Consider the following 23,687-nt stretch of genomic DNA (forward strand, 5'->3'; position numbering starts at 1 on the left):
TTTCAGCCTCCTCCATTGTTCCGTCTCTGTTATGCTCTAAAGCTGATTACAGCGCCTTCTCTAATGAAAGCTAATCCTGTGTCACGGCATTATGGAGGACGAGGAGGGGGGAATGCCTCAGCACGGCAAAGCTAGCAGGGAATGTCTTCTTCAGGGCCTGTCAGAGTGGCTTTCAGAGGAAATGCCAGAGAGTGTTAACATCTCCGCAAAACCTGGAAATCTGCAAGCTGTTTTACATTGAGACTGAGGTTTTTTTGTGTCAGCCTGTTGGCTCTTAACACCTTACACACAGCCCTGCCCAAACCCGTAATGACCTGTAATAATTCAGTTAAAGTAGGTTCGAGCCAGCCGTTCATCATAGCTTCCTATATCAGCAGGAACTTACTTGTCTAAATTACTCCAGTGTTGGCACCTACTCTTCTATGGCACTTCAGGTCCCTCTGACAGTATTTGTGGTCTAAGTTAGGGTGATTCATTGGGTAAACATCTGTAGCCAAGGGCTAAGCATCCTTGTTTTCAGGAAAACCAGCCCTGAATCTCAAACCACTCACTCTATGCTATGGCTTCGTTTCCGTTTTGGTTACATGAAGTAAAATGCAATAGTGTCTATTTTTTTTCATTTAAATTTGTCAACATCCTTTTTCATTGATGTGGTTCGACCTCTAGAACTGTAGAAATAGTTTTGTTGTGATGTATGTGGCAACTTGTGTAGAATATGTGGTTGCGTCTTTTTAATGGCAAAATTAAATATCAGATTTCACAACTGTAACTGTCTTTTTGCAAAAATGTAAAATCTGTATTCCTCATGAAAAGGGATGTTGTCTGTTTTTTTTCTGATGCCAGTGCTAAATCGGTACTTAAAAAAAATAGTACCAATGCCTAAACTGAACCCATGTGTTTTTCTTTAAAAAATAAGTACAAAAGACGGTTGATGATAAGACACAGTATATTTTTTGAATTTTTATTATCCGTTAACAGTTTATAGCAGACTTAAGTGAACATACAAATATGAATAAGTGCAAAACATTTTAGAAATTCACATTACACAATACGCTCACTCTGGAGGATAGGCTTGTCACGGGGTCTTACAAGAAGTCAAACTTTGAGATCCTCTTTAAAATCTGCTGCGTGGTATAACAAGTGAGTGAATGTACCTGATAGTTGAAATATTAAGTTTTATTGTACCGGCAGAAAAACAGTATGTTGATCGCATGGTGGCCAGTGTCAGATCTGTTTAATAAGGTCAGAATAGGCACTGAAACTGATCTGGCATATTGAGTGGTCTCTAGTTATACACCACTTTGTTATTATCACAATTTATGATGTGTGTAAATTTGAAAAGCGCTGAAACAGAAAGAGGCAACGTGATAAAATATCCATCTGCTTTATTTCCACTTTTACCGTAACAATATTTTGACCGTGTCGACCGGTCTGTAACTCGATGTAGGTTCTGTGAGGATGGTAAATCTGCAGGGACATCCCATCAGTGGACTTCGAGGCAGGAGAGTTCTTTGATGGATTGACAGGTGCTTTTTTTCAAAAGCAGGTTTTTAAATTTTTTAATTTCATCCTGTCTCTTGATGCATTTTTATTTCATTGACTGATTTCTCTCTCTCTGCCTGACTCATGCACTCCTCCCCCACTCCAGCACCAAATCACTGTAGTCATTTGCCAGCCGTGATCCCGGTCCCTGGCGGCCTCTCACTGTGTCATTGATCGGCTGCTGCATTGATGGCTCGCAACACGCCCCAAACACCATCAAAAAAACAGTGCAGGGTCTTCCCCTTCAGAAAATGCCACCCACTACCCTAGAACATCCGCCGCCCACTCCCATCTCTCCACCCTTACATGCATGCATACATCCATCCATCCATTCCATCCCGCTGCTCACCCATGACAGCCTCCCACGCTTCAGCCCTAACCTTGCTAATTAATCAGGGACTAAGTCAGAGTGCTGTTTGAGCAGCGGTGCATTTTGACCACCTGCCGCTGCCAACACTTTCTACATTTCTCATCTAAAATCTGTTGAGCCAACAGCAGGATTAACGTTTGCTTGTCACTCAGCCCCACATCGCTGTCGTCAAGGTCTCTGAAACACTGCTATGGGCTATTTTCTGTCGGAGCTTGATGGTCTTTGATGACTCTGACAGCCTTGGCAGGACAGATGCAGGTCTTGGGTGGAGTGTTGTCTTGTTTGGTATACGACCTGTCTGTCTTAATAATGAGGATCCCTAGATAACTGTCATTGATGGGAACCTCTGTGCAGACAGGCGTACGTGTTATTGCAGCGAACAGTTGTCATATGCTCCATCAGACTTCCCTATTGTTTGTGCTTCACCTCATTTTGCTATTATCCGCTATATATTAGTTTTTAAGCGTGTAACAGTGGAATATGATGAGGCTTCTGTTCAGATTTCCAACCTTGGATCAAGTCAGTGCAGAGTGTAGCATGCTGCTGGCGACTAATTTTTGAGCCAATGTTTTGATGGATGAAAGATTTAGGCTGAGACTCTACAGTGCTGTTTCCCTGGCAACCACTTTTACTCACTTTTATCTAATATCTCTCCTGTTTGTCGATGCGATGTAAAAGCTCGTATCACTGCAGCAGCGGGTGATGATGGTCAACAACTCTTTAAAGTACAGTAATAGTCCACTGGTAGCTTTAAATCAAGAGCCACAATAGATTATGAGATTGACCACAGTTCATAGAGTGGCAAGTAGTGAAAATGTACAGCAGGGGAAATAAAATGTGTTTTCAAAGATAGAAATGATAGAAAACATGTCAGCTCAAGACAAAGCATGTAGATTGCCACATGGTGGATGTCTGCAGTATAGGTCATAAACCCAGGCTCCTTCATCATGGGTTGGACACGGACCAAGCTTTCAAGATATCTGAAAGTTGACTGTATATTTTTTTAGTACATCACTGTGCTGAAACAACATCCAGCGCTTCACAGTTATTGTTAAGTGTTCAAATAAGGGCACGTGTGTTTTATTTTTAATGCCATTAAGCTAATGGAAATAAATTCAGTAGTTTGAGGCCATCTATATTCTACAACATGGTCTTGGCGCTATTTCCTTGCTGACTGGACAAACCATATAACTTCCATTCAAACTACTACAATGTATTGAACTGGCTTGCTTCTAGTTTGATGGCAAAATGTAGTTATTCTAAAGCATGTATTATTAACGACGTGGAGCAAATTAGGTGATGCAAGAGTCAAAGTTATTAAAGGGAGCGATTGATAAAATATGTGTGCATAAATTATAAAATGTGTTATCCTTAACACCTGCTGGGCTCTGGAGCATTGCAACAATGACTGATGCAGGCCCCTCGGGTCTTTATTGACAGCTCTGCTCAGTCCCTCTTTATTTTATATCCTCTGATTCAGCCCTTTCTTTCTCTCTTGTCTGTCACTGAGAAGGTGAGTGCATCTGGCTCCGCTCCACTTCCTGCCTCAACCGCAGAAGTAACCACTCCATTCCCATACTGCACACAGATATAATCGGCCGACTCCAAACCACTGAGCTTCAAAGCTACGCTCTGCTAAGCGTTTCGTTCAGGGCCGGCTTCTATCCCTGCTAATGCATGGTAAAGAGGTTCACGCCAATTTCAAAGTGACCTTTTTAAACCGTCAGCCCCAAAGCCTGCAGGCCTTTTGAATCTCTGGTCTTTCCTCGTCGGCCAGATGGCGTCCCTTTCTGTTCTATAGCTTGACTTCCACTTTAATACGTCTTCATGTGGCATGACAAAACACAAAGCAGTTGCCCTCTTTGCCGTACATTGCAAACACCAGATGTAAGGATTCAGCTCAGTGACACAATCCAGCCTGTTAATACCTGCTTTGGTAGAATTATCAAATGACTTTTAAGTGTGCAATGAAACATCTGGTGTTTAAAAGAGCAGATTTTGGCAAGAAACACAAATCTGCACTCTCTAGAAATGGCTTTTCCTATTTCTTCTCCAGGCCTCCGCTTAGGATCCTTGTAAACTTATTTTCCCCTTTTTCTTTGAATCATTCTAAAAATGGAGTATGATGCCTTCTATGCTTTTGTACATAATACCTTTTTTTAAGAGCAGGGTTTTTTTGTGGGATTGGTGTAATATCTATCTCAGTTTTATGGATTCTTTACTTCAGAATTTCTAAATTAACCCCCTCTGATCTTTAGTATTGTTTTAAGCATTTCTGTATAGTAATACACGTCTTGTATTGTGTTCTGTTGGCATCACTCTGCAGCGAGAATTTATCTTGTATGTAAGGAATGCATCATTACTATAGAGCTTTATATTGATTGTGTTAAAGAGGCTTTTCAGAGTCAGTCAGATCTGACATACAGTCATTATGCTGGTGTATCCGGTGTGTGAGGTAGAACATATTGCAAATAATTCATCACCTTGTGAATATAATGTTTCATATCAGCTGTTGCAGTTCTTTGTTGTCAGCACAGATAGCCATAGGATCTCAGTCTTTTGCATTATGCATGTCAGGTAATCAGCTTCCGAATGGACTCTGCGGTACTGTATTAATGAAGCAATAAAACTGCTGCCAGATGACATTTTGAAGTTGATGCGTACAGTACGGCTCAGTGTTTCCTACACCGCCTACACAAACTCATGTGTTCAGTTCATCCTGGACTCCCAAACATATCTTGCTCTAATTCAATGTTGTTATGTAATTTAATTAACAAACCTCAGCTATCGGTGGAGAGTGAGCCATGCACTCTTTTGTGCCCTATTCAACACTTGACAGTCGTCTGTGCATACACCACACGTATTGGCTGCTTGATCACTAAAAGGCTTCCAACTGGGAAAAAGTGTAATTGATTTTTTTTTCCTTTCAATTCTGTGCTATCAATATTCTCATTCTTTCTCATTTGCATATTGTGCAGCTATGTTGTGCCAAATACTAGTGGGTGTATTTCTTTATCGTATCGTACCTGCATGCTGCTCCACTCTGGTGGAGCCGTCTTACCTGGCGCTGGCTTTAACATACCATTTGATCAGATAGTGAGTTTCCACTTGATTCATTAAACACAGATCTAGCATGCCACTCTGCCTCAGGATAAAAAGCTCAGCATCATTTGAAAAGGAGTGATGATGGATCAGAGTCCTGTTGTTTTGTGCGATTAAGCAAGCAAAGTCATAGATCAGTATCATGCTTTAAGATCAGAGGCTGCCCTTTCTTTGCCGCCTGACATATATGACCATGCAGTCAGATTACTTCTGGTATCTTACACTTTGGATGAACAGGCCTTTGTTGCACTCACACGTTGTTCTTTGGTCTGACTCGTCTCCCTGTCTATCAAGCTGATATTTCCACTGGTCATGCTGAGTCTCACAGGGAAGGAAATGTGCTGGTGTGGTGGCCTGCCTGCTGGAAGAGGGTGGATGGGTTGAGGTGGGCCGTGACAACCAAGAGTCTTGCTCGCCACGTAATGCTCCATCAATTTCTAGGCGATCAATTCGGCAGCTGATGGAAAGATGCTGTGCGCTGCAGAACTCAGGTTTCTGGCCCTGGAGTCATAAGGATTTATCATGAGTTGTTGCTTTCCTTGCCAAACAGTCTGCTGTATCTATGGTTTTAAAGGATTTCATTTGTTTTGTCATTGCCCACTCACTGGCCACAATCCCAACCCAGCTCAGACAAATGCAGACTTAATGTTTTTGTAAACTGAGGCAGTTTTTATCACAGACCTAGCTCTTTCTGTCTGTCTGGGGCAAATGGAGTCGATATCCACTATAGGTATTGCTGTGCAGCTGATGAAATAGAACTGGCCCCATAGCTCTCAGTAGTTGCACTAATTAGACGCCAATCAATTTGATTGTGAGTAGAACTGTATTATTTCAATCAAAGCACATCCGAACAATTTCTGATGTTGCTTGGCTAACGGCCGACATTAGCCTTTCACAGACACGTCAGTGCAAGTTTGTGTTGATATTCTACAAAAATATTTTAATTTGTAAAATTATTTTCTAAATATCTGTATCGGCAAAAATCCATATTTTGGAGTTTGGAGGTTTACTCTCTTGTATTTTCCTGAATTATCAAAGCATGTGTATGGGATGACGATGTCAGGTTTAGTGCACACAACTTTAGAATGTCTGACGAGGTCAGGAAGGAAAGCGATATCCAGGATTTGTAGAACTGCCAGATCAGGCCAGACTCATGGGTTGCACTATGTGTTCTTCACTAAATGAAGCCAGGGGCTGCTCGGCGAGCTCTGCAACAGTCTGTCTCACATTCTCCAATTAAGCTGATCTGTCCAGCACCATATGACTGCGCACCTCCTGCTGTCTCATTCCTCCGAGAGATCGCATTAGCTCTGAACTACACCAACCTGAACATTTCAAGCTGCCTGTTTTCCCACTGCCTCTCCGCAGTTTCAGATGCACTGTGCCCGGTGGTGCAGATCTCACAAGAATCACACTTCAATGTCTCCAATAATCTGGCGTAATTATTCCATTCACGACTGCAGCATGAACGAAGGTGGCTGCTACGGTTGCTGATCTAAAGCTTTGCAAGTTCAAGACTTAAGACTCAGTGGTAATCCACTGTAGAAGAAAATCGTTATAAACCTCACTGACCAACACAGCATATTATACTTTATTAAACAAATGAATATGAATTAAAGTCGATTTAGCATGTCAAGTCTAAGAATTAATTTCCAGAGAGAGGAAAATCAGACTCCATTTGTATTCATTCTCTCTGACACTCGCATTTTATCCTCATTTCTCTCTCATGCGAGATTCAAGGCTGCAGTGCAATTTCCTGCTTACATAACAGAAGGGAACAGAGAAATGGTAAAATTAATGAAGGCAAAAAGCGGCCGGCTAATGGAGACTGTTTTTTGTGAGTCATGCTCGAGTTCCAGGCAGCTTGCCTCGGGTCAGTTTATTCTCCCACAGCTGTATAAGCCTGGTATGAAAGGATGGATAGATGCGCAGGGTTATTTGCAACGATCAACAGTTTCTGTGTGGGAATGTTCAGATGCTGTTGTTTGGGAGGAAAAGGGTTTGAGTTGTGCTGTTTTTTTTCAACATCGACTGCCAGTAGCTCTGATGAGAAAGATGGAGCTCATTATTCAGTCCAATATTTGATGCCACCATTTATTTTCTTGTTCCAATAATGAAACTTAAAATAAAGTTTGATAATTTGACTTAGCTATTAATCCAAACCTCTTTTTGAGCTTGGAACTTTTCTTCTTTTTTTTTTTTCTCACTCCTTCTTTCCAGTGTACAATGTGCCGTGTAATGTTTTGACAGAGGTGGGTGTTACTCTTGTTAATAAGGGGGCTGTTTGAAATTCCACAAGGGGAAAGTTCACACTTTTTCCATTGTCATAGCTGTAGGAAATGGAAGGATGATGTGTTGAGAGGTTGCCAGCGTGCCAACAACCACAGCTTCCATGCAAGTTGTTTCTATTAAAGAATAATGTTATTCTGTTGTTTGAATTTTACAATTTGTCATGTTTTGTCACTTTAATTGGAGCAGATGTGGCTCAGATAGCATTTACTAATTCCATGCAAAATCATGTAAGGCTCATTTATGCTCAAAGTTGGATACCTAAAGAGATGGAGCCCTCTGTCTGTATATCTGTCCACATATGTGCACGACTTATGAAAGCTTATAGAAGAAATGGAGAAGTAGCACTGGAAATATTGGGTTGGCAGTTTAGCCGATAGTTGACAACACGTACAAGCGACAATACGTACAAGTACTTACAATTTGGCAAGAAACTACAGGAGTCTATATGATGTCCCTGTAGACAATTTTTGCATCTGTTTAAACATTTACATGGTTTGAAAATGGATGTGCATATCCTGTTTGACTGTATTACTCAAGCATAGTAAAAAAACTAAAATTCTATGAGCCACCAGCTTTCCACACAAACAGAATATATTTTTGCAAAGAAAGTAAATATCTTTTTTAGGTTAAGCTGCGGTCGACTGTTTTGGGAGTTTACCTGTCATCGCAGTGGTGCTTAATTGGCTATCAGTGTGGGCTAAGGAAAAATAAAGTAAGCACTTTACCCTCTGCCCTTATCTGACAGTTCTACATGTTTACATGGAGTTCAGTATGACAGCCAGCTAAAATCAATACCCGGTGTGCAGTTTTTGTGATTAATAGCAGTGCTCATGTTCATCTGCGGAGGATTTGTTGCATAATCGTGTTGCAAATTCTTGACCCAGCTATCCTGCTTAGAGAGCAGACCTGTCTCCCTGTTCGAGAGGAAAATACTCCCCAAACAGACTGATAATAGTTCACGAGTGGTCACGCTGTATGTGTTATAAATCTCAGGGGCCAGCATGGTGTAGTCGACCAAGCCCCAAGGCCCTGGCCTCGGGCTAGAGTTGCACAGCAGGTGCTCAGGGGGAACAACCTGGGGCCTTTTGGTAATTCTATCTGAGACAGGGATTTCTGAATGCCCCAGATACCTGAGTGGAGACATCAGGTTTATATTGTTTCAGAAGCACATTCGACATTTAAGTGGCTTGTTTGCATGGTGTGTGATTTGAAAAGGTTTATGGTTGCAGGAAAAAGGAAAATAGAAGTAAAGGTTGCTGTAATATCACAATATCATACTGACAGCACCCTCCTTTACTTATGCCATACACAGAATTAAAACAGTGGTTAGAAAGCAAATAATTAACAGCTAGGCAGAAGAATCGGTGTTTCCGTATAGCTTGCCAGCCTTATGTTGACTTTCAGATATCACAAATAGGTTTCCACTTCACTTGTTGGCTTTAGGCAGCGTTAGAGTTTTATCTCAGTGGATGGGGCATTGCATTTTTTGTAATATAGTGAAATGTGTAAGTTATTATCAGTGAGCTAGCTGGCCTCTTGCACCTTGATGATTAAACTGTGCAAGTCCAGTGAGTCTGCAGCTCCAACATAACACCTGTTATAACGCTTAAACTGCTCTGAGTCGAGATCCCAAATACTGTCTGTCGCCGAGTTTGACACAGATAAAGTGCAGGTCTAATTACAGCTGATGTCACCTTTGGGATGGATGGATTGTCACGCAAACACACTTGCACACACACACAGCCACCAGCTCAACAGTTTTTGCTCCAGGCTTAGTGCATTAGTCACACCCGCATGCTATGTGCAAAGTCTGCAAGTGGACATTAATTATCTTTTAAACTCTGAAGCTGCTGAATTGAAAAGTCCACCAGATGTGGTCTTTAATTATGTCCTTTTTGTTCCTTTTCTGTCAGTAAGTAATATGCACATTAGGGGGGGTTGTAGAAAGGAAATAGACTCTTTCTTTGGTAAAGACCACTGATAGTACCTTCAACACTGGTTTCATTTTTTTAAAAACGTCTTTTTACTTGTTTTATGTCTAGTGCTAAAAGGCAGGTTAATTTTTAGAGTTCCACTGTGAGGGTTTCTGTTATTTTGTTAAGATAATGCGATTCATTTAAATACGTCCAAAGGATCAGTGTGCTGTGTGCATGGAAAACATGCACTATGTAATGTTTTTATTGTGATTAGATTGGAAAGTTTAAATCCATCAAACAGGTTTCATGCTTCTGAATTCCTCAGCTGTTTACTCGAACATGTAGAAATGTTGTAATTCTAATTAAGGAAATTGACAGCAACAGAGATTTACTTTAGATTTCATGTGTTATTCCAATGATGCCTTCAAGATTCTCAGGAATATATATCATTTTGCTCTGATGTAATTGTGCCTAACAAGACTAACAAATATGTATGTGAAGTATGTTGTGACTTACAAAAATGCATGTGACTGAACATTGTCTCCATTGTTTTCTTCCCACACATAAAACAGAGCATGTTTAACTATAGAGATGGTTACACATTAAACCCGGCAAGATAATACACTTTTTATGTTATTCAGACTTTGTCCTCATACGAAAGGCTCCTTATGTTAATAAAACAACAGATATCTGAGCTCTACTTCATATTATTTACTTTTTTGATCTGAGTATTATCAGGAAAACTAGAAACTGTGTGGTTCTGTTATAAATATTGAAAATTGAATGAGTCACAGATCATAGCAGCAATCTAGTAAATTGTCTCAGAGGGAGGGCTGGGAGCGTGGAAGTGAACACTAACTTCCTCTCCTGCTGGGAGTCGATCCCCTGGAAGGTACAAAGTACCTCATAATCAAACAGCTTAAATTTGATGTGGAATGAAGTGCGTGTCCTCATAATGCTTTTGTCAATGAAAAGTATAGCAAAGCATTGTATCTGCATTAATCATTCTTTTATTTTATTTTTTGCAGCTGTCCCATTCCCCCCCAGTCACCGACTGACAGCTAAAGAGGTGTTTGACAGCGAGGGGAAGCCCAAAGTGGACGTGCTGAAAGCTCACCTTACCAAGGAGGGCCGTGTGGAGGAGGCGGTGGCACTGAGGCTCATAGGAGAGGGCGCCGCAATCTTGCGTGCAGAGAAAAACCTGCTGGACATCGAAGCTCCTGTGACAGGTCAGGAGACAACAATGTCAAATTGTGTTTTGGTCACACACAAACAAATTAATATTTTTCCAAGAGATGTCACTGGAGTGAGGGGTTACTAAAATCTGTTTTGCTGAAATCTGTTGCAGACTTTTTGTGTTATTTTGATATATTCTGATAAGGAGCGTTGATAGTTAATTTGCACTCAAGCATGTGTATTGTTGGTGAGTATTTGTTTGTTCTCTTTTTGTTTTCTCTCGTGTTTTTTAACTTTGGAAAATGATAATTTGACTCCTTACACAGAACATACAGGAGATGGAGGCTCGCTGATACATATGCACAGATCCAGACCATCTATTGTTGTCTTTCTTTTTGGTCAAGTGCCCTGTTCCTTCATTAGACTTTCTGATGAGGTCTCTTTGATGTGGCTGTAATCAGAGGCACAGACCCACTCAAAGGATCTATGGCAACCTCTCATTTCCTAATACGAGATAATTCCCAAAATATAGTACAGAGCGGCCCATGCTTCGCTCTTACTTACATTCATGAATGCATGGCCCTTTTATTCCAAACAAAAGCGTGGGTTTGCAGTGCTTACCGAGGCCATTATGATAAGAGAATACCTTGTCTAGAATTTAAAGAGAATGAAGATTAACAAAAAAGATGCAAACAGCTTGGACAATCTGGACGTAACCTGGAGGGATGAAAAGAATAATCAGCACTTGTAGCCGTGCACTCGACAAATTAAATTCTATCTCAGACTGAAACTCTGTAAAAAAAAAAAAAAAAAAAAAATAACAAAAATAAACTAAACACCACCATTTGTTAATGTCCATAGTGAGACAGCGGACCATTTGTAAAAATCTAACACATATGCACAAAAAGGAAACACTGTGATCTTTTAGAGCATGTCGCTGTGCCTGCGATCAGAGCAAATAAAAAAGTAAACCTCCTTCCAGTTACGTAGAAACAGTGGACGGCTTCAGTTCTGTGTGGAGCAATGAAGCACTTCTTTCCTTCCCACTCAACACCCCTGTCTCAACCCCTCTCCCACACGGTAGTCCTTTCTCAACAAGGATTTCTCTGTTGCGCGTGCACGTGAACCTGCTTTGTCTCCTGAGCTCACACACTCTTCTCTGTAAACATTTCTTTGTCTCTCTCAGTGCTGCCCTTCCATCTGTCTGCCATGTTTTTATCTTTCTGTGTCATGCTCGGGGGACTGCTTCTCCCCCTCTCCTCCTCACCTCCAATTCCAGCACAACACATGGTCAGCAAATTAGTATGTAAATATTTATCATAGATGCAAAGCACCATGACATGTCAGCTATCTCTGTTTCTCTCTGCTGCTCACGCTCACTTCCTGGTTGAGCCAGATGGCAGGTGGGGTTTTCAAGGAGGGAGGGGTGTGTGTTACGAGCAGAGCTGGCTTAGGCCACCGAGTACAAGCTGCTCCCATGGCCTTCGCACAAGTCACCCACCAATCGGGCTCCTACGGCCACATCACCAGGCAACAGCAAGCGCCTGCACTGTTCATGCACTTGTTTGCAGTGCCGGTGCTCGTCCACGCTGGAGCTAAAGACGCGAGAAACGTTTCATTTTAAACATAACATGATGTTTTTAATGACATGTTGAAGAAACTTAAAGTATAATCAGAAACAGTTTATGACCAAGCTGTTTGTCTTTCACAATATTAGCTATTCGAATGACATTGCGATGAAACGTTAAGAACTTGGGTGTGGAATTTATGTTGTGCATTTTAAAAAGGTTGAACGAGGACCTTGATGATGATGATGATGGGACTTTAATGAAGTTAATGTGAAGGGAATTTGCTTCGTGCATCATTGCAAGGCCATTAAGATTCCCCAGTGGGTTTAGATGCAACAGTCTTAAGATGTCCACATGAATGGATAAAACCAGGCCAGGATGATGGCAGCTTGTGGCAGATATCTGTCTTATATCCTGATATTTCATATGATACAAATCACAATATCATTGATTATACGAAGGATAAAATGACCTCTGGATGACGTACCCCTCTGAAAGTTGTCATTGTTTTGTCTTGGCTGGTCAGATTGCTTCTCCTCAACCCTATTTGCAAAACCTTGTCCAATTGATGAAAGATATGAACGCTCATGTAAAACGTGTAAATTGTGACAAAATGATACAAAAACATAATATGACATTTTACTTCATCATCATATTGTGTAGCCATATTATTAATGATACACCAAAGATGTTTTTAGGTCATTTGGAATCCGTGTCATCATTACATAGGCAAACACTGATGAACAGTGATGTAAGACTAGTTTGAGCTTCATTACTAGTTCACTTGCACGTGTTTGTTGTTGACCATGTTTTACTCACCAAATGTGTTTTGGCTTCTACTCTAATGATGAATGAAGACAAGCTGTGCAACATTTTCATTTTAACGCTGGCCAAACTGTTTGTTTCCTTACTCTCAAACATCAGTTTGTTTCAGCCTCTTTCAGCCAATTTTGAAAAAGTGTTCATTGCAACTCTCAATCAGATACATTTTAAAATGTTTGTTCCATCGCAGCTTTTTTAACATTATACAAATCGATGTTCATAACAGACTGTGAGGTTCACCTCCACAGGATGTTAGCTCACAGAGAGTGCCATCATAAAGCCTGGGGTATTGTTATCAGCCAGTCTCAATCAAAACATGATCTGGCACAGTCTGCCTCGCTCAATGAGCTCGGCCTTTGGGTTGGCCTGTGTAGGTTCTGAAGCCAGGTTGTGTAATGCCCGCCACCCACTCAATAGCTGCTGCCCGCTGATATGCTGCTACTCAGGGAGATCACTTTAGCGCACAAGCAGGAGATGGCCAGAACGAATTGTTTCTCACTCCAGATAATGTACTCCCACCTGCTCTTCTTATGTGGGCTCTGGTTCTCACCTCGTTTTCTGTGTGTTGTGTGACAAGAGGGAGGGAGGCAAAGCATGTCTGTAGGTGTACAGCAGCAGATTGTGTTTGCTGTGATGAAGCAGATCCCGAAGCTGGAGGAGGGAGCCACTGTAGCATCTCTGTTTGATTATCATCGAACCGCCGTTGATCACGCTCACACGGACGTGGTGACTAAAATTCACAGTGATCATTACATCGGGTCTTTTTGGCCAGTGATTGAACTCTTGCCACCGCCGTGCCACCCTGTGGTTTTTTTTCACCGGCAAGTGACAGCTTTCCAAAAGGTCAGCTGGAGGTGCAGTCCTCCCACACACAGTGTGTTTGATGCGTGCTTCAGGTGAAATTGCCGCCTCTTACTGGACTCCCTCCTGCAGCGCTGACCTCTGAAAACATGAAAATATTGTTAATTCCCCTGTGAAGATGCGTTTTAAATAAAGCTTACTGTTGTGGTGTAAATGTAGCCCTTTCATTTCAGCACGAAGCTGTATAAACAATTTTTCACAATAATTGTTCTCTTGGTGGTCGTCCTTTCAGCCAGAGTCGTACTAAAGAGCAGAATTTAATGTGACTGATTTGAGAACCACTGCTTTACAGGGGAGACAGTTGCATCCATCTTTGTGTTTCTACTCAATAGATGCATTTCATTGTTGCCACTGGTGATGGTCGTCGAGGGCCTTTATCAGGTCAGCAGCAGCTTAGATTTGTTTTTTCCCCTCAGTGAGACATGCTGCTATTGGGATGTTTCCATAGCAATAACCAGCCTCAGCATCACAGACCCTATTGAGTGAAGCAAACTGAACCAGTGGGATTACATTGTTTGAAATTATTCATTGTTGATGTGTAGTTGTACATCAACCCATAACATGAAGCCTTAATGGTGGCCAGTCTGCAAAAGGGAAGCTGGAAAGCTTTTTCTTTTCAGTTTTCACAGGCTTAGGAAGTTTGTTCAAGTCATCAAGCCAGAGTAAACCAAGGTGTATCAATCATTAAATTCTATTACATGTTATTTAGCTGACACTATTGTTCAAAGCGACTTTCAATTAGTGCATTCAACATCTATGAGGGGCTGTCGGAGCTCAGCATGTTGCCCATGGACACTTCGGCATGAGCTGCCGGCCTCCTGGTTGAAGTACGACTGCTCTAACCCTCTGCCACAACCCCCTGCAATCATATATGAAATAGTTACACAAATGAATTGAATCATGAACAATGTTACTCTCACTTCACCTGTTTTATCAGCAAATAGCCAAAAAATTGCCAATTAAATTTCAAAAATGGAAACTGGAGGCTTTTTCTATCCATCCATTCATTACCTACACTGCTTTGAGGGTCGCTGGGGGCTGGAGCTAGTACCTGCTGACATAGACCCTGGACGGGTCGCCATGAGTATCGCCGGTCTGACAGATAGAGAAAAACAACCATTTACAGCGAACAACATTCTTAAGTCTCAAATTAACCTATGAGGGTCCTTTGTTGAGAAAATAAATAGTGTAACAGAAAAATACAAACAAGGGCTGCACTGATCTTCTGACAACAGACTTAAGTCTCATTGATCTTCATTGAAGAACATGATGTTTACATGGTCAGGGTGAATCGAACGCTCACTTCAAACTATTAGATAGAAATTTAAGCTTCACACACAAACAGTTAATGTAGGCAGCTAAATTAGAACATTAGAAATTAAGTTTTATTTATTCAAACACTCTTTGAGCCATTTTTGTTCCATTAAATCAATTTTCCAGGAAACGTACAACCAGTCTAAAATAGACCAGCGTTTCATGTTTGCAGGCTTGGCTTGATTGCAGGAGGGAGTAAGGACATCTTTAGAAATCGTATACAAATAACGAGGCTCCTTTTTGAAGTCGGTCCCTACTGTGGATTTAAACAGTTACACAGTGTGGGTTTAATAAAAGACAAATGTTAAAGCGGAGGTTTACGATATAGTCAAGGAGAGCTAGTTCTCAGAGGTGTCTCACGAGGCTCGTAACTGAAGATAATTGCTCTCTGACGCTGTCCTCCAGCTCCCACTAATTGGCTATCTCTCTGAAAGACTTTTTCACAGGCACTTGTTGTAATCCTTGCTGCGAGATACAGTTCATAAAGCCACAAATGCCACAGAGAGAAAAAAAAAAAGAAAGTCTGTCCTTTTCAAATTAGGACGCAATCCATTCACCAGGTTGTTTATCAGTTCATTAGCTGATTGCTTGAAGAATAGATGAATTGCTTCAACAGGAGATATGAAGGCCATGTTTATCGTTGGTGTCACCGCAGTTATGTTCACCAGGAATATTTCTGATTGTTATCTTTGTGTTATTTATTACAGCTCTTAGTTGAAGAAGGTGACTCACGGACTGAAAGAGCCGATATCTCACTCTCAATGAATCACATGTCTGTTGCTGTTAACCGCTGTTATGATCACGATAACTGTAGAGATTAAATTTGGACTCTTACATGTCCTGGTATTTGTTGAAACCAAAGCCCTTTGTGATAGTGAATCAGTACTTCAGAGGTCACGGTTAAAACCATTTGAGTTTAATGACCTAATGCAAGAATTCTTCATAAAAATGTCTAAAAAACGATTAGATCTGTGTTACATATTTTGTTGACCAATGTACTGACATTATCCAAAATGTTTCCAACAATGTTCAAGTCCACACATTGATCCTCCGTCCATTTCCATCCATCCATTTCACATGTCAGTACATTCAAGCCTATTTCTTTCTCACTGTGAGAATACAGTGATGACCACAACCTAAAGCTAATAAACAAAACTAATCAAGGCTTATTCAGGCTGCTTTATAGCATAATATAAAATGGCCTGATTAAGTATTTTTTTTAAAAGCTACCGCAGCTTCAGTGCAGAAAATGAATAAAGTGATTAAAAGTGGTTTTCAAGCCAGGTTTCAACCCAGGCTAGTACAAAGTTGAATATATTCAGTGTCAGTTGTGGTCACCTCTTGTTGAGGGGGAGCTGGTTTCAGGGAAATGACGCTACAGTATGGTTGGATGCCGGGAAATTAGATCCTCGGGTTTCTCACCAAATTCTGCTCCTGTTTCCCAAGTTTTCCACCTGCGGGAACCTTGGAGCATTATTTTCACATGTCCTTGTGCATAGAAGTCAACCGATGGGGTTTTTTCTGATGCAGATATTTAGAGAGCAAGGCGGCTGATGACTGATGTGTAATGCTGATATTGTGTTTTTATTTGTTTGCATCTGATAAAATACAGCAATTTATGTAGCTTTGATTGGTTGAGATAGCGGCTGCCTGTACGACTCTGCTGAGAGATACAAATCGTGTCCTTATCTGCTGCCACATAAACTAATGAATATGCAATAAAAACATGGACAAATTGGATGAACTGCCATTATTACTCAAATATCACACGTTTTTCTAGTTCTGCAGTTAAAATCCAATTTTTTCTCCTTTACTTTTTTTGCATGAAGTTGACCGAAATGCTTGGAAAAACCACTATCGAGGTGATTTATCGTTCATAAATAATAAGTTCAGGTGGAACCGACCCCTCGAGCGGAACAAACTGACCAGAGGGCTTTTAAATCAGATGACCTCACATGCACCCTGTCACTCAATGATGGCTAAGCAGCAAATCTCCTGTGGCCTCTGCTCCTCCTTTCTCCCAGGGGTGTTATAAAGTACGGGGTCACGTAGAGTGACAGGAAACCAATCCAGGTGGAGTGATTCGCAGTTGCCGATTTCTGACACGGATGTGTTCGCCCTGGATAAACTCCCCCGACGCTATTAAACAGCTACCTGCTGTGCTGCTCGTCACTGTGTAGAACTGATATGACAGATTGACTAAGTCGAGCGATGCAGTGGATTTAACTGTGCTGAACGTAATGAGATTCCTGAGAATGAACTGTCAGTTCTCTTAGGATGAGGTGAACATGTTCTTCTAAATTATCTGTTTGTAATTGCTGTGACAGGTCAGATTTATAATGGCTTTAACTTAACAGGACATGTTTGGAAATGGATACTACTGAAAGCTTTTCCAGCCAATGAACTTTTAGTGTGTTTGGCAAGGATAGGTGTGTTCAAATTAAGTCTTACTAGCCAGTTAAAATGCCTCAAGGTTATAAACGGGCTGAAAGAGGATGTGGTGAAGAAGGGAGACATGAAAAGGGAAAGTGAAGCCAGTTTTTTGATTTATTGCCACGTTCAACAAAAACTGTATGAAGAAAATGATCGTGCACTGAAGAATTCACGTTTGTGCTTGTAGTAGAATATAAAGCACTTTGACAAGTTTGATAGATCTTGTTTGCATCAAAGAACATGTAATTTAGCTTACATGATACATTCAATTAAGATACGATAAACTTATATTTATATATATATATATGTATATATATATAAAAAATAATTTTTCACAATATAAGTCCTATATATGGAATAATATAACTATGTTATACAAATAGAAATTCAAGTAAAAACATGTAATTCTTGTCATTTGTCATTATATCCCCATTATTTAAATGGAACAGATTTAGATTAAACTCCTTGTTTCAGTTCCTTTTCTGTTTGTCCTCCATGGCACAAATTATCTTTGTTTTAATGTTCTCTTCTTGTCCATTCTTTGCATAATTCCCTGGAGTAAGTGTGGGCTGTGGAGCTGACAAGCAGCAGTGGTCCATCACAATGCCTTCTTCAGTCACAAATGTGCTGTTTGTACAAATAAATGTCACTTTATTTAATGAAATAAACTAATTAAAGCTAATTGAGGATTATATAGTGAACTGCCAGACAAACTGTTGTCTCCATAATTACAAACGGCCACTAACGAAGGTTATCCCAGGGTACAGGATACAACAACATCCTCTGTGGTCCATTATTCCAGGTTTACTGGAATATCAGACTCCTTGCGTCTGATTGAAAATGTATAGAAATAAAGCAAAAAACTTCTCAAAGTGTGTTCTGAGGCTTTCATGTGTTGTTTCTGAGTCTTAAAAATAGCTGATATACTTCTGCTCCTCTCTCTCTGCTTCATTCCAGTGTGTGGAGACATCCATGGGCAGTTCTTTGACCTGATGAAGCTTTTTGAAGTAGGAGGATCACCAGCCTCCACGCGCTACCTTTTCCTGGGGGACTATGTTGACAGAGGATATTTCAGTATTGAAGTGAGTCTTGTGTGTTTGTTTTTTTTTTGTCCCCACGAGGACCTAATCAAGTGTGACACACGCCATGTGCCCGACTGAAGCTGCATTTATTAATAGTTTTCTTTGAGCGTAGATCAAATCGGGCTGCAGATAGTGGAGTGGTAATAGGCTTTTCTAATAACCAAATGTAGCCTGGAAAGCGAATGTCACATTGTAGCTTAGGGTTATGTAGAGAGAGATTTATGAACCACAATGCATGTATTTAATCTGCAACTGCATTTTGGAATTTACTGAGACTGTATATATTTCCTGTCATCGCCTGAAACGTTATACTTTTATTAATAAAACATATTTTAATGGAGCGTGCTGTAACTCTCCTACGACGGTTCCTCTGAAGGTTTTTCATCCCTTCCAGCCAGGAGCTTGAAACATGCCACAAAATGTGCCACATGAATGTTTTATTAAAAGCAGAATTACTTGTATTACACCAGACTTTGAAATTGACAAAGTCTGACTTGCTGTTTCATCCTTCTAGCATATAAAGATGACAAGCTAACTCTTGCTCTGCTTTTTTGTCGATTTCTTCTTCTCTGTTCCAGTGTGTGCTGTACTTGTGGGCCTTAAAGATCCTGTACCCCAAAACACTGTTTTTGCTGCGTGGGAATCATGAATGTAGACATTTAACAGAGTATTTCACATTTAAGCAGGAATGTAAGTAAAGCTGTTTGCACTTCTTTTTTTTCTGTTTTACCTTTTGATCTAAACTGAGCAGAAGTCTGTGAGGCTCTGTGCAGAGTGGAGGGAGAATTGAGTTATTCTTTATAAAAAGCTGTTTATTATGCATCCAGCTCAGCCACTGACCTCAAACACTCACTTAAAAGTGCCCTCTGGCCTGGTACACATTCAGTCAGATTTTTTTCCCTTCTTGATATTTACACATGTCGGAACTATTTCTGTTGGACTCAGACAGAGGAGAGGGGAAAAAGACACAACAGCGCTGTGAAATTGTGCTGTTTTTAAAATATGTTCGGGAAGTTTTTTGGCACTTTGCAAAGCCATTTTTCCGTCTCAGACTCACACACTGCACCCAATGTATGAGAGCTGCGTTGTTTGACTTGGCATGCTCTCCTCCCCCTGCCCTGTTTCCCCCCATGACAGGTAGAATTAAGTATTCAGAGAGGGTGTATGACGCATGTATGGACGCCTTCGACTGCCTTCCCCTGGCTGCACTTATGAACCAGCAGTTCCTATGTGTACACGGAGGACTGTCTCCAGAAATCACAAATCTTGACGACATCAGGAAAGTATGTTCGATTCAAGACCATTTTCTCTCTTTCTCTCTCTCTCTCTCTCTCGCTCTCTCTCTCGCTCTCTCTGTGTGTGTAACAGCAGGTGGCCGTTAATGGCTTTAGAAATACAGATCATTTGTTGAAATTTGGAGCTTCATGTATTTTCTGCATTCAATTAATGAGGTGGAAAAATATATTCACTTTAGCATTATGTGCTTTGAAAATGACAACCTGTGTGAAGTGATTTCCCCCAGATCTGTCTCAAATGCTACTCAGGACTTAGACAATTGCGTGCACCGGTCTGATCCTCACGCTGATTAAAAAATGTTGAAGACTCGGATCCTGCTTTCAAACTAATTCAATAATTCCAAATGGATTTTGTGGCGGCAATCAGAGGCCATGCATAATAGAATTTTCGCTATTGAAGTGTCCATCATGATACCCATCGAGTAATCCAGAAGCTTTTGTTCGATGAGAGCCATCCTTGGCTGAAAGCAAAGTCATTTTATGTTCGTTGCTGCCGTCTTGTTTGTTTCCAAAATATACAAAAAAAACTCCTGCCAGGTGCTGAAAGATGAGTGCTTTGTGTGACTTGTCATCCATCCTGAATATCCTAAATATCCCACTCATTTCTTCCTTGAACAGAATTTAATATCACTTCCTTAAGTGCGTTAGCTGGAGTCCTGAGTTGTTTGTGATCACAGCAGCAGCAGGGGCAGCAGCAGGAGCAAAGCCACCGTGGCTTCTTGTAGGAATAGCAACTCACAGTATTTTCTCTGCAGTCGCACATCATGTCTAATTTTTTTTCCAGTCACACAGGCTAACTAGAGTGCTGGCATTTTCCCTCACAGCTAGACAGATTCAAAGAGCCCCCAGCGTACGGACCAATGTGCGATCTGCTGTGGTCCGACCCTCTGGAGGACTTCGGGAACGAGAAGAGCCAAGAGCATTTCACACACAACACAGTGCGAGGGTGTTCCTACTTCTACAGGTGAGTCAGTCGTCACTTACAATTTGTATATTATGTTTCTATGTTTTGCTTTGGAAAATTGCATGAAGGATCAGAGAGAAAACAATTGCTGTTCATGTGACAGTTTTATATCTGGAAAAAACATCATCTAAGGAACAACATTTCAAAATCTTGTTTTCTCATCTGGTGCCTTGTCTAGTTTCAGGAAAAATAAATCATCCACTGATTAGTTTTGGCCGTACTATCTGTGGAAACCTTATTACTAAAGTGATTTTCAATATGATGAACATGTTTAAAGAATGGCTATTCGAACACAAAGACAGATAATGATCAATAAATGTCGTAAAACCAAAATGGGGGAGAAGCAGCAAACTCTTGTCAAAGAGGTGATAAATTAAGAAGCCCTCCTGCCAACTTTCCATGTCTCATCTTCCCGTCTCCTGCAATGCCTGCACCATGAGGAGGCCGACAGCTCTCAGAACGTGGCGTGCATTAGAGTCGTCCCTCAGACTCCTCCTCAGACTGTTGCCAGTATTTATGTAACCCACATTAAGTTCAATGGAGCTGAGTAACTGAACAAACAGAGGAAATGCTCGGAGCAGGCAGTTCGCACTGTCACAAAATGGAATGAACTGGCACATTACCACAAGGCACGGTCCTGTCTCTGAGTGCGCTCGGTGCTCCCTGCGCTCATTATGGCCTGAGCGATGCTCACTTTGCCCTGGCGAGCTTGGGGCGGGCCTGCGGAAGTAGTCTTTAACGTCTTGAGGCTCCCAATATGCAGTCTCTCTTTGTGCTTTTCTTTTTTTAACAGCAGGTGTTTCATAACTACTGACTTAATGGTATTTTAATGTCTATGCTCAGAAATGAACTCCCAGCTCTGACGCTGGTGTGGATTTGTAAGGGGAATAGTTTCCCTGATCGATTTTGCATCTTTTGTTAGTTTATGTGAAGTACTACACAACTGGTTCTGTGTTGAAAGAATGTTTTCCCACTACTGACAAACAAAAATGTTCGGTATGTGGCCCTTTTTTTTTTTTTTTCCTCAAACAATTGATTTGACTGCCACATGTTTGTGTCGTACCAGCATCCTTGTTAACCTTCGGTCGCTCGGTCAAAATTCCTCTAGAGTCTTGTTTTTATCAGTCAGATGGTCACTAATTGGCATCACACTGGCACGCAGGATTTATGAGACAGTTTCAGCCAGAGCGAGAGAGAGAGAGCGTCGTTCCTCAACTCTGCTCCCCCTGAAAAACCATCAGCTTCTTTGTGGCTTCTGCCTTTCAGTAACCAATGTTTTCCCCCTTGCACCAGATGCACGCTCGTAACACTTTTAAAAACACAACTGAGGCATGAAATAGATTGTTTTCTAATGTCGCTTATTTCATTTATTTTTAGCCTTCACTGAGCATCGTAGGTAAAGTCAGCCTGAAGTATTTTGTTTTAATATCGGTGTTAATCCGAGCTTCTGACATTAATTTTATTGTAACACCTTTGTCCACACATGATGAAGTCATTCCCCTCACAGCTGTCCTTGTTGTCCAAGGAGCTCATTAACATCTGTGCCCTGTTGTGGGACAGATGGGAGACGCTCTAAACTCAAAAATGCAAATGCCAAAAAATAAATAAATAAACCCAAGTAGGCCAAAATGTATCTTGTCGTCCGTATGGCTCCATATGGCTCACATCTACATCTGCTGCAGGAAATCAAGTGAGAAATAAAACATTCATTACTAAATTTTTCTCCCCTCCAAAATGAAAGAAAAAAAATCATTGCATTTTTAATTCCCTCGTGTAAACATCCCCCTCCTCGTCACATCCCTCCCAGCAGATGTTTGTTGTGGTTGTCAGAAACTTATGTGTTCTCCCATCAACACACGGCACCGTTTTTAATGAATCTTTCTCATCTCTTAACTGGATTTCAGTGTCTCGTGATGGATTTTTGCACAATTCTCAATTTAAAACCGATGAACTATGCACGCTTTGTATTTGATTTGCGTACATACAGAAGCAAGCCTGTCAAATTTAAGGTAATTGATTGATATAACCCTTCATTAGAGGCCTGCCCCAAAGGACTTCACAATAAGAGATGCAATAAAGCTTCAGTCTTAGTGCAGTTATTATGTCTTTTAAAAACAAGCAAGTGACTTTGGAAAAAACTATCTCGTGGTAATTTTCCCTTTAAAGGTCGGAAGACAAAATGTGTTTTTTTAATTGTGGGTGTTGTTCATTGTTGTGCTCTGATTTTTGCAGGGGCACTCAGCTAGGATTTGAGAACATAGTATAAAATCATCCACATATTCTTCACTGAACCATTTTCAGTATTTTAAGTCTGGTTTACGCAGTTTGATAGTTTATGTTTAACCTCGCCAAGTAGAAGGACGAGAGAAACAGATGAGTTTGCCCTCAATTTATTTATCCACTGTCTGTCTCACAAGAGGTTGTAACAAAACTGAAAATGACGCCAGAGTTTTATCCACGTTATTGTCAAAGAAATTCTCCTACATCTACCAAGTGTGTAACGTGTAACGCTGATGTGTCACTCATCTATTGTGAGCTGTTTACTACACAGCATCCCACGATTCATACACCCTGATGACCTCTGGGGTTTTAATCATGTTTGTCTCCAACAAAATATGTTTACTACTATTTTCATTTCAGATTAATACATCTACTTTTAATTTGCCACGGAATTATTTTTTGTTTTTAACAAAAGGAATTTTTGAGTGAAAACTGGTGCTGGAGTCTGAAAGGTTGTAGGATGGAAAACCTTATACTGTGGTTAGATTGTTGGCTGTAAGGTTTCTTAGTTTTCCTGCTCACACACTGAATAGATCAATATGAGTATACACACACACACACACACACACACACACACACACACACACACACACACACAAGGAATCACTTTTTTCCTCAAAGAAGCAGTCTGCTATGAATCATGTGTCATACTTAACATTTTTTTCTCAGG

General features: G+C 40.8%; 1 protein-coding gene across 5 annotated transcripts in view; it reads left to right on the top strand.

The window, feature by feature from the left end:
- The window catches only part of LOC109634877 (protein phosphatase 3 catalytic subunit alpha), a 62,598-nt gene that overhangs the window by 14,928 nt on the left and 23,983 nt on the right, over positions 1–23,687 (top strand). For all 5 annotated transcript variants that reach the window (XM_020095667.2, XM_020095666.2, XM_020095663.2 and 2 more), the window contains exons 2-6: positions 10,251–10,451; positions 18,354–18,478; positions 19,057–19,168; positions 19,616–19,761; positions 20,598–20,737. In XM_020095667.2, the coding sequence (XP_019951226.1) occupies positions 10,251–10,451; positions 18,354–18,478; positions 19,057–19,168; positions 19,616–19,761; positions 20,598–20,737 (724 nt within the window). The remainder of the gene's footprint in view (positions 1–10,250; positions 10,452–18,353; positions 18,479–19,056; positions 19,169–19,615; positions 19,762–20,597; positions 20,738–23,687) is intronic.

This window comes from Paralichthys olivaceus, chromosome 22, assembly GCF_024713975.1.
Source record: "Paralichthys olivaceus isolate ysfri-2021 chromosome 22, ASM2471397v2, whole genome shotgun sequence".
NCBI lineage: Eukaryota > Metazoa > Chordata > Actinopteri > Pleuronectiformes > Paralichthyidae > Paralichthys > Paralichthys olivaceus.